The 11,206-nt window shown below is 35.8% G+C and overlaps 1 protein-coding gene and 2 pseudogenes across 1 annotated transcript; all 3 read right to left on the bottom strand.

Annotated features, from left to right (window-relative positions):
* Positions 1–2,080: 2,080 nt before the first annotated feature.
* Positions 2,081–2,974, bottom strand: LOC149177164 (protein NRT1/ PTR FAMILY 7.3 pseudogene; annotated as a pseudogene).
* Positions 2,975–3,308: 334 nt separating this feature from the next.
* On the bottom strand, positions 3,309–5,363 carry LOC149177163 (glycolate oxidase-like). The gene is made up of 8 exons (XM_089421682.1): positions 5,335–5,363; positions 4,874–4,998; positions 4,753–4,790; positions 4,522–4,599; positions 4,216–4,340; positions 3,720–3,786; positions 3,553–3,615; positions 3,309–3,368 (listed from the first exon to the last, which is right to left on the bottom strand). The coding sequence occupies exons 1-8, from the start codon at positions 5,361–5,363 to the stop codon at positions 3,309–3,311; spliced, it is 585 nt and encodes a 194-aa protein (XP_089277808.1).
* A 477-nt stretch (positions 5,364–5,840) lies between these two features.
* Positions 5,841–7,072, bottom strand: LOC149177162 (protein NRT1/ PTR FAMILY 7.3 pseudogene; annotated as a pseudogene).
* Positions 7,073–11,206: the final 4,134 nt, after the last annotated feature.

Here is an 11,206-nt window from a genome sequence, read left to right as displayed (position 1 = left end):
CAACGATCAAACTTCGTTCAATCGTCTAACACCACAAATCCACGGTCAACAATAGGACACGGCATTGGCTGGGGCAATTCATTTCAAAGGGAAACGCCTTACGACGTAATTAGCTAAAGGTACAGTAGCTAAACAGGGGAGATTGTGGAATCCATAAGAAATTCATAATATGCAAGCAATTGAAGGGCTATCTTTGTAAAAAAATAAAAAACAACCATGCAGAAACAAATTGAACCATTTCACATCCTGCTCACAAACTCAAACTAAACAATTTTTAGACCCGTGCCTTCTGTTAGTGGATATCACAATGAGACTTTTCAGAACATTAGATACCTCAGTGTCAGACAAGGGATGAACAAAGAGGAATCCCAGATAAAATGGAGACTTCTGACTTATTTTAAGTTTGATACATTATAGGTGCTAAATGCTTTTTCTAACCCTAGCGTCACTTTTGATCCTAAAAGAATTCCACAATGTTCTGATTTTTATTGAGAGCTGAGAAAGTGTTAAAACATGGGTACAAACTCATAACGTTAAAGAGGAGTATACTCTGAATATAAGATTTATCCCACGTGTCTACCTAGTCCCGTCAGCAAATCTAAAATAGAATTAATTTTCACTACCTATTTCTAATGTCAGACTCCCTCCGCCCAAGTCGAGGTGTGTCCACAGTCAGTGCAATTGCCTTAAAACCAGCCCTCTCCGCTCTTCTAACAAGTTGTGCAACAACATTCCTATTCTTGTAAACCTGCCAGCAATGACATCTAAATTTTAACACCACTCATACATCCACATTTAGTAAACCCAACGCAATATAACTGATCTTACCATTGGTTTAGGAGCCTATAATACAATTGGATGGATATGAACTCAATTACATCTCAGAAAACATGGGAAGACAATCATATCCATGTCAAGATCTCCATTTAATGTCACAAAAGTTCCTTGCTGTTGATCTCCATTGTCCGAGACACTTCCATCTGAGCTCTCATCAACTTTTTTAAGGCAGAGCCATCCAACTCTACCCGAACTGGAAGAACAGTCTCCATTGTCGTCCAACTGAATATTCCTGGTATTAGGCCCATCATTTTTTTAATTTAAATTTTAAATTTTAATAACTTTTTATATAATTTTTGAAGATCACATATCCTAATAAGCATTTTTCAAAGTGATAAATAATTTTTAATTTTGATTGATTAGTTTTTAAAAAAATTCTTTGAGTCAAAAGTTTGCTTTCAAACACATGGTCCAGATAATTCCCTTCAATATTGTCGAATCATCTTGTCATGTGTCATAGAATCCTTAAAATATTTAACATTTTAGATGATAAAAAATTAAAGAGACAGGCACATGCTTTTTCTTTTGAACTTCAAGAGAGCAAACCCTCATTGATTTAAATACTTTTGAATATAAACTTGATTACAGAGACTTTTTCTTTTGAACTTCAAACCCTGATTGATTTAAATACTCTTGAATATAAACTTGATTAGAAATAAAGAGATAGACTAATGGCTTTGTCTTTTGAACTTCAAGAAAGCAAAGCTTTATTGATTTAAATACTCTTGAATATAAACTTGAACTTGTAGTAAGTGGTTGAATCCATGTTAGCCCAAATTTCATTATGTTGGAATCTGTGAGAACTTGTAGGAAGCAGTTGAATCCATGATATCCCCAAATTGCATTGCCATGGAATCTGTGTGTCAGAAATATGATTTAAATGTTTGTAAGCGTAAGAGAACAATTAATTAAATGCACTAAACTTCTGAACAAATTAATTTATTGTTAGAACTCTTTCACTATTAGAATCCACTTTACAGTGCATGAAGTTGGTGTAGCAGTGTCACCTTCAATTCCTGTACCTTAGATTCTATCAGCAGGGCCTCTCTTTTTCTTTTACCCCTCTTCGCCTTCAATGACGATTGGGTGCTCTCTCTGTTCAAGACCTTTCAGGCCAGCTCTTCGAAGCTTTTTAGCTTACAATAAAAAGGTTCAAAGTGATTGTTCTAGTTTATAGATCCACCTTACAATAGTAAGCCCTTGCATCCATACACAGAACCCTGCGAACGAAGGAGGAAAACACTTATTTAATATGAGCTAGTTCTTCGTCCTCAGTAGATTCTTTGTAAACTGCAATGTTGGTATAGGATCTGGAGCACAAAATATAGACAATGAAGTCAATTGATGTGAGGGCTGCTAATAACAGGTAGAAGCGATCCATGTGCCCCTTGTTCAGATTGCCTGGTATCCAACCCGGTCTATCTTCCTTCTTTGTCACATACATTACGACTGTCACCAGCAAACTGCTCACATAATTTCCAAACAATATTGAGGTCATGCACAGGGCACTTCCAAAGCTTCGGAGTGCATCAGGGGCCTGACTATTGAAAAATTCTAGCTGAGCCACATACATGAACACCTCTGAAGCACCGATCAGAGCGTACTGAGGAATCTGCCAGAAAATCCTGAGGGAGCTTGGACTGTCGAGTATGATTTTGTTGTCTACTTCTTTCAGCCGATAAATCTCAACTACAGCAGCAACAACCATGACGAGCATACCCACGAGCAACCCCACTCCCATCCTTTGTAGCTCGGTGAAACCCTTTGGATTGCGTGTGACCTTATAACCAAAAGGAACTAACACCTGCCTGTATAAAGCTATCCACACTGCAACACTGAAAATATCAAACATGGACATTGCAGCAGCTGGAACATTGAAGCTACCCAAGGAGGTGTTCATTGTAGCACCCTGCTCCACAAACAAAGATGCCATTTGGGTGAACACCACTGAGTAAATGATTGCGCACAACCAGATAGGAAGCAACCTCAGGATGCATTTTACTTCTTCCACTTGAGTCACTGTGCAAAGTCTCCATGGACTTCTTTCCTTTCCTTCCACTTCCACTGTGTCATTATCTGTTTCTATTGCTGCCTTGTCAAGGAACCTTAAAACCAATTCAAGTTCAATATAATCCATCAATATGGAAATAAGAGAAAAAATCTGATTGCAGTCATAAAGATGGTGAAAAAATAGATACGGGAGCTGAAGGTACATCCTTTTCAAATGACTATGTATTAGCTGAAGGTACAGTAGCTAAACAGGGGAGATTGTGGAATCCATAAGAAACTCATAATATGCAAGCAATTGAAGGGCTATCTTTGTAAAAAAAATAAAAAACAACCATGCAGAAACAAATTGAACCATTTCACATCCTGCTCTCAAACTCAAACTAAACAATTTTTAGACCCGTGCCTTCTGTTTTGGTGTTAAATGGGTAATCAAATGCATTGGTGTGACAATATGCATATTTTCAGCTTACAAGTTGGAAAAAGGATACAGAGTATTTCTTGAAAAAGGATACGAAGTATTTCTTGAAGATGTAAATCATAATATGACTCATCACAAATAATTTTTCTGAGATTCAGAAGGTCACAAGCAAAGGCAGGAACTCAACCCCAAGATTTCTCCAGGTGCTTCTCTATCCATTTTCATTCTATTCAAACACAATACTGAAGAATTATTTGAAATATCTCTCTACCAGGACTATTACAAACCTTCCAACTCAATGATCTGTCAATTTGACCTGCAACATATGATGCCAGTTCAGAATCCGCTGTCTGCAAGAAAAAACCAACTTAAGGAAGAAGTCTGGACCTTGAATATAGGAAGAACTAAAAACAACATCCTTCTATTTAAAGAACTCATAAAATGGAATACATACCTTCCCCATTTTCCGAAGATCCAAACCTTCGAAATTATTTAAGGTAAGATATGCAGGCAATGCGAATCTACATTTTTGACAAAGAAAAATCAATAGAAGTAAAAAACAATCATGGATCCAGAATTGAATCTCAACACAGAGGTGTGCCTTACTGTCTAGCATGTATGAGTGGATATCACAATGAGACTTTTCAGAACATTAGATACCTCAGTGTCAGACAAGGGATGAACAAAGAGGAATCCCAGATAAAATGGAGACTTCTGACTTATTTTAAGTTTGATACATTATAGGTGCTAAATGCTTTTTCTAACCCTAGCGTCGCTTCTGATCCTAAAAGAATTCCACAATGTTCTGATTTTTATTGAGAGCTGAGAAAGTGTTAAAACATGGGTACAAACTCATAACGTTAAAGAGGAGTATACTCTGAATATAAGATTTATCCCACGTGTCTACCTAGTCCTGTCAGCAAATCTAAAATAGAATTAATTTTCACTACCTATTTCTAATGTCAGACTCCCTCTGCCCAAGTCGAGGTGTGTCCACAGTCAGTGCAATTGCCTTAAAACCAGTCCTCTCCGCTCTTCTAACAAGTTGTGCAATAACATTCCTAATCTTGTAAACCTGCCAGCAATGACATCTAAATTTTAACACCACTCATACATCCACATTTAGTAAACCCAACACAATATAACTGATCTTACCATTGGTTTAGGAGCCTATAATACAATTGGATGGATATGAACTCAATTACATCTCAGAAAACATGGGAAGAAAATCATATGGGTGGAAATGATAAACTTACATAAAGTTGAAAAAAGCGAATGCCTGGTCCAGTTGAAGCAACCTCTTCAACACTTGATGTAGCCCATGAAGAAAGCGTCTACAACAAATATGTCCAAGCCTCAACTTTTTATCAACACAACAAACTATTTCAAAATCCAAAATCATTATAATTTCTTAAATCCTTAATAGCTAGAAGGAAATTAAAACATTCAGAAGATCGATCCCACAAAGAGAAGACCGATGCCCAAACCATTATAGTTCCAGCAGCTCTTGCAGTAGCATACTCTCCTGTAAAAGATGATGGATTCACTTTCAGAAAATATATGCATCAAAATAGGATGTTAATTGCAATACAATAATCTAATGCATACCTTCGGGATGAGCCATCTTTTGCATGGCAGTTGGAGCAATCATAATAGGCATTGATATCTTGAATCCCAACACAGTGGTACTCAGATCCACCTTTGTTACATCAACCAATATACGGGGACGGAACCTGATACATACAACATCAACCAAAATCTTTGTAATAATGTCAATTCCCCTGATGCTTGTAATGAAAGAGGTGCCATAATGTTCAAAAGTTTGGCCCAAGACAGGGTGACTAAAATTGAAAATTATAGCTATTCAATGTTTATCTAATCTGATTGCAGTCATAAAGATGGTGAAAAAATAGATACGGGAGCTGAAGGTACATCTTTTTCAAACCCTGATTGATTTAAATACTCTTGAATATAAACTTGATTAGAAATAAAGAGACAGACTAATGGCTTTGTCTTTTGAACTTCAAGAAAGCAAAGCTTTATTGATTTAAATACTCTTGAATATAAACTTGAACTTGTAGTAAGTGGTTGAATCCATGTTAGCCCAAATTTCATTATGTTGGAATCTGTGAGAACTTATAGGAAGCAGTTGAATCCATGATATCCCCAAATTGCATTGCCATGGAATCTGTGTGTCAGAAATATGATTTAAATGTTTGTAAGCGTAAGAGAACAATTAATTAAATGCACTAAACTTCTGAACAAATTAATTTATTGTTAAAACTCTTTCACTATTAGAATCCACTTTACAGTGCATGAAGTTGGTGTAGCAGTGTCACCTTCAACTCCTGTACCTTAGATTCTATCAGCAGGGCCTCTCTTTTTCTTTTACCCCTCTTCACCTTCAATGACGATTGGGTGCTCTCTCTGTTCAAGACCTTTCAGGCCAGCTCTTCAAAGCTTTTTAGCTTACAATAAAAAGGTTCAAAGTGATTGTTCTAGTTTATAGATCCACCTTACAATAGTAAGCCCTTGCATCCATACACAGAACCCTGCGAACGAAGGAGGAAAACACTTATTTAATATGAGCTGGTTCTTCGTCCTCAGTAGATTCTTTGTAAACTGCAATGTTGGTATAGGATCTGGAGCACAAAATATAGACAATGAAGTCAGTTGATGTGAGGGCTGCTAATAACAGGTAGAAGCGATCCATGTGCCCCTTGATCAGATTTCCTGGTATCCAACCCGGTCTATCTTCCTTCTTTGTTACATACATTACGACTGTCACCAGCAAACTGCTCACATAATTGCCAAACGATATTGAGGTCATGCACAGGGCACTTCCAAAGCTTCGGAGTGCATCAGGGGCCTGACTATTGAAAAATTCTAGCTGACCCACATACATGAACACCTCTGAAGCACCGATCAGAGCGTACTGAGGAATCTGCCAGAAAATGCTGAGGGAGCTTGGACTGTCGGGTATGATTTTGTTGTCTACTTCTTTCAGCCGATAAATCTCAACTACAGTAGCAGCAACCATGGCGAGCATACCCACGATCAACCCCACTCCCATCCTCTGTAGCTCGGTGAAACCCTTTGGATTGCGTGTGACCTTATAACCAAAAGGAACTAACACCCGCCTGTATAAAGCTATCCACACTGCAACACTGAAACTATCAAACATGGACATTGCAGCAGCTGGAACATTGAAGCTACCCAAGGAGGTGTTCATTGTAGCACCCTACTCCACAAACAAAGATGCCATTTGGGTGAACACCACTGAGTAAATGATTGTGCACAACCAGATAGGAAGCAACCTCAGGATGCATTTTACTTCTTCCACTTGAGTCACTGTGCAAAGTCTCCATGGACTTCTTTCCTTTCCTTCCACTTCCACTGTGTCATTATCTGTTTCTATTGCTGCCTTGTCAAGGAACCTTAAAACCAATTCAAGTTCAATATAATCCATCAATATGGAAATAAGAGAAAAACCAGCGTAGGGTACAGTAATTATCATAGAGACATAGAGATGGTGAACTGAATAATGAGAGGAACGGAAAGGGTGCTTATATGGCTAGCATATTCATATTGGGGTTACGCATACACATACCTTAATCCTTCACTGTGCAGTATCTTTCGGCATCCGCTGATTGCACTTTCTGTACTGGGTAGCTCGTAAAGGTCCTTATGAGCATTTGATGGGCGTTTCAACCTCCATTTCAGAATCGCTGCCACAAATACTTGGGCGAAACGAGTACAAATATTGATATAACAGCACAAGGCTACGCATGCAGGGAAGAAAGACATGAAGAGTCTCTGCGAAGAGTCTCATCGCCAGCAGAAGAGTCTCATCGCCAGCAGGCAGTCTCTGCGAAGAGTCTCATCGCCAGCAGAAGAGTCTCATCGCCAGCAGGCCAGGCCTGGCCTTTCATGGCCCATTACCATGGAAAAAAACCATTTTTCTATGAAAAAAACAGATTAAACGAACGACAGAAAACACTCCAATCATCTAACACATATAATCAATGGCTCAGGATCGCACACGTCACATTTTAGGGATGTCTTTCTCAGAGGGAACGCCTTACGGCGTAATTATTGTTGATTTAAAGAAAAATTAAGTGTTTAAAAAATAATGTTAAGGAATTAAATTTATATAATTAATTTTTTAATATTAAATATTAAATTTATTTATGAATATAATTAAAATAATATATTATTATAATATTAAGTTAGGGTGGAATATATGCTGATGGGTGTTTGTTGAATAGGTTGGAAATTTTGTGGGCAAAAATCTAGTCATGTTAAGGGCTTGTGTGATTGGTGAGTGATTTTGACTCAAAAACTCTATGGGCAATAATAGAGTCTAAATGCATCTTAATCCTACATATATGGAGAACTAAGAGAGATCATTATCCCTTGAGGTGTAAATTATTCATCATGTTTTGCAGCTAAAAAATCGTTTTCACCTCAAGAGATTTGATCTCTCTCAATGCTTGTTAGATCTAAGGTTAAGATGGATGTGTAGACATTTGATAAAATTCTTGATTTAGAAAATATATTACAATCAGAATCAAATCAAATTACTATTATTACGATCAGAATCAAATCAAAGTAGTTATGCCCTTTGCCTTTCTAATTATATTGATTAATTAAAATAAATTCATATGAACAAGTGTCATATAAATTGAATTGTGGTTTTTTAGGCAAGTGGTATTAATAAACCATGATATTGGCTCATGGTATTGTAAGAAAGCCTATTTATAGATTAAGAATATCCATAGTAAAGTGGGGACAAATCTCCATTATTAAGAATCTTATTTTATGCTTTTTTTAAATCTATACATGTTTAACTTACATATTAATGGAGTTATCTTTAAGTGAGACTTTTTAAATGTTTTTCAAAAAATCGCACTTAAAATCAATTGACATATTAATTCTTTTTATTATTTAATAATAATAATAATAATAATAATAAGTTGATAAATTAATACTTAGGAATGTTTATTGGCCTGAGTAGTTAATTATAATTAAAATATATAACTAGAAAATAAATTGGATTAAGAATTTGTGACGAAATATATTCAATTTCATCTCATTGAAGTTAAAGGGAATAATAAATAATTCAATTCCATCTTATCTTATTGAAATTAAAGGGAATAGTAAATCATTCAATTCCATCCTATCAGAGGGAATAGTTAACTATGTACTAGATCTATTCATGGCTAACATTTGCCAAGTTGGTAGTAGGAGGCTTCTATTTTCTTTTAAAACATAATTTTGGCAGTAAAAGGTGAATTCTATTGTTTTGAAAAAAAAACAAAATATAGGACACGTGATTGCGCGGTCGTTGTTGAACTTGCCAAGGAAAAAGAACAATGATTAGTGGTAGAGGAGTTAGTAGTTACATTCAACTAAATGCGTGATTAAATTATTTATCCTATGCCATGGAAGCAGGTGATTCACACACAACTGGCTGCACACATTGCTCTCAAACCTTTCATATAAATATCTAGAGTAGGCGCTGCGATGATACACAATGCATTTAATCAAACTACTGGAGGTCTAGGTCGGCACATCCACGTGGCAAGATCACATTAGCAATCCAGCACACTCAACATCTGGTTCGATTTGATAAGGTTCAGTGACATCATATTTATGGGCTCATAAATAGATAGAATCTTATTTGAATTCAAATGGTATTAAAACAGAAAATCCCTAAGAAATTTCAAATACGTTTTGTAAGTCAAATAAGATTAGGTTTCTTAAGATAATCAAATTTATTCCGAGGTGCCATATTTTGTAATTAATGGCCTATGAAGATGTTTTTCTATATATTTGTAGTTTTTTTTATTTTACAAAGGATCTGAAAAAGACCACTTTTGTATATTTTTTTTTCCAATTAATAAGAAGTATAGTTGCAACAATACTTTGTTTTTAACTTGAGGTTCATTTTTTGTGTTAGTTCCATCCCTTCATGTTTATATGTTATTATAAGTTTTCAAAGCTTGTTTGATTACTTGGAATTCAATGTAATATTGCTCCAACTTCCTTCAAATTTGTTGTGATTAACTGTAAATGTTTATTTTACATTTGTTAAGCCCAAAATGCCCTAGCTTCCACAAAACAATGTTCATCTATAAATTGAGTTTTCTTTGACTCCATGCTCAATGGTGGTGATTATTACACTTTCTTTCACCTGCTAGAATCACATAAAAATCCAGAGTTAGCCATCTGTAATTGAGTTTTATCGAGAACATCATATTGTTTTCTTTGAGAGAGCCCTCTCATGCTAGAAGGGCTAACTTCTAACTACAAGCGGTTGGAAATAATTACTCTTGGTTGGAGGTTGGCATAGCCCAACCTCTCATATCAAGTGATAACATTTTTGGTGCGTCTGCCAGGAGCCGAAAAGCTACTTTTCCCGGATTTTCTTTCAGCCTGTTCATTCTAATTCCTGAGGGTAACAAGAAACCAGAGTTTTCCGAAGGTTGTGATATTACCCTGACAACTCCAACCTCAAAAGATCCAAAAGATCAAAACTTCATGGTGACTCCACTACTTAAAGATCAGTAGCTTGAAGAAGTTCCAAGATGAGTTCTACTGCAAGAAGAAATGCCAGGTATGCTCCTATAGATCGATCTCATATCTATGGTTTTCCAAATCATATGCCTCGTCTTGATTGGTTAACCCACCATGTTCAAAAATGAAATGAAAGATGATGTTGTTCTACAATTGGTTAGATTTCATATGAATGTATGTAGATGGAGGGTTGAGTTTCCTCAGGATTGTCTCATGAAGATGTTTATGGCTACCCTAGAAGACAAAGCTAGAGTATGGTAATAAGAGTTGCAATCAGGAAGCTTGTGTTCTCTTAAAGATTTCCATAGAATATTCTTTGGACATTATGGGAAGTCTCATTCTTCCTTACCACTATTTCAAGACTATTGTAATTTTTGTAAGGGTTTCATTCAATATCTTGAAAGTATTGATGATGATGTAGAATGTATGGATGATAAGGAGATGTTAGAGGCACTTTAGGAATTTTCTTCTCAAGCTAGTTGTCATGATGATCGAGAAGTTTTCAAACAAGCAGATGTTTCTTCTTTAGTTGAAGATGAAATGGATCACCAATTTGACAATCAAGTCATATTACATGAAATTTATGAGAATTTTCATCCTTCTCAATCTATATGCAGTCAAAGGTATGAGCCAAATCATTCAAATTGTTTTTCAGCCCATTCCTTTTCTGAGATTTTATGTCAAGAAGAAACTCCTCAAGATCAGGTTGTTGAAAATACATGCATGAAAATTATGAACAGTGTGGTAACATGTGATGAAATTTGTCTACCTAGACAAGAACTTTTCTCCATTGAAAATCATAATGATGTTGTCCCGGTTAAAGTGCATGAAAGTTCACTTTTAGGTAAACCTGAGTTACATGAAGAGCTGAATATACAGGTTTTTCCTATTCCATTTGAGGATCATCAAAATTACATGGATGATATGCATAAATTTATTTGTATAGGAGTTGTTAGTGTTCAGAATCAAGATGACATTCCTTGAGCAAAATTACCAAAGGTCAAATAAGAATTGTTTGATATGCAAAAAATTAGTTTTGATGCACATAATATGGATGTTATGTTTGAAGATGTTCAAGAATATATGGATGTTTCTGTTGATTTACATGGAAGGGAAGACAAATCTATTGTTACCTTTTTATTTGATGATGCTCTTGGAATTGAAGACATAGGACAAAAGAAGCCATCGGTTATGAATGAATTCAGCCCTCATGGTTTTACTCATCAAGAAGAGGTGATTTTTCATGATTATCAAGATCATTTGGTAAGTCTATTCTAGTCATCAGTGAAGGTGGAGTTTCTTTTGTTTATAAGTTCAGGTTATGGATTTAGTTTTTATTTTGAGTTGCCAATAGATGGTCCA

Source organism: Pinus tabuliformis, chromosome 4_1, assembly GCF_031772625.1.
Source record: "Pinus tabuliformis cultivar Carrire ecotype Pingquan chromosome 4_1, CPIR1, whole genome shotgun sequence".
In the NCBI taxonomy this organism is placed as follows: domain Eukaryota; kingdom Viridiplantae; phylum Streptophyta; class Pinopsida; order Pinales; family Pinaceae; genus Pinus; species Pinus tabuliformis.
This window is presented reverse-complemented; position numbering and strand designations above follow the sequence as displayed.

What these genes read in the sequence shown, in the direction of transcription:
- LOC149177163 (XM_089421682.1), bottom strand. Translation starts at nt 5,363, where the DNA reads ATGGATTCAACCACTTACTACAAGTTCAA. An exon ending in ATCTTCGGAAAATGGGGAAG is followed by an intron (nt 3,616 to 3,719) that starts GTATGTATTCCA and finishes TTTTTCTTGCAG; the next exon opens with ACAGCGGATTCTGAACTGGC. An exon ending in ACAGATCATTGAGTTGGAAG is followed by an intron (nt 3,369 to 3,552) that starts GTTTGTAATAGT and finishes TACATCTTCAAG; the next exon opens with AAATACTTCGTATCCTTTTT.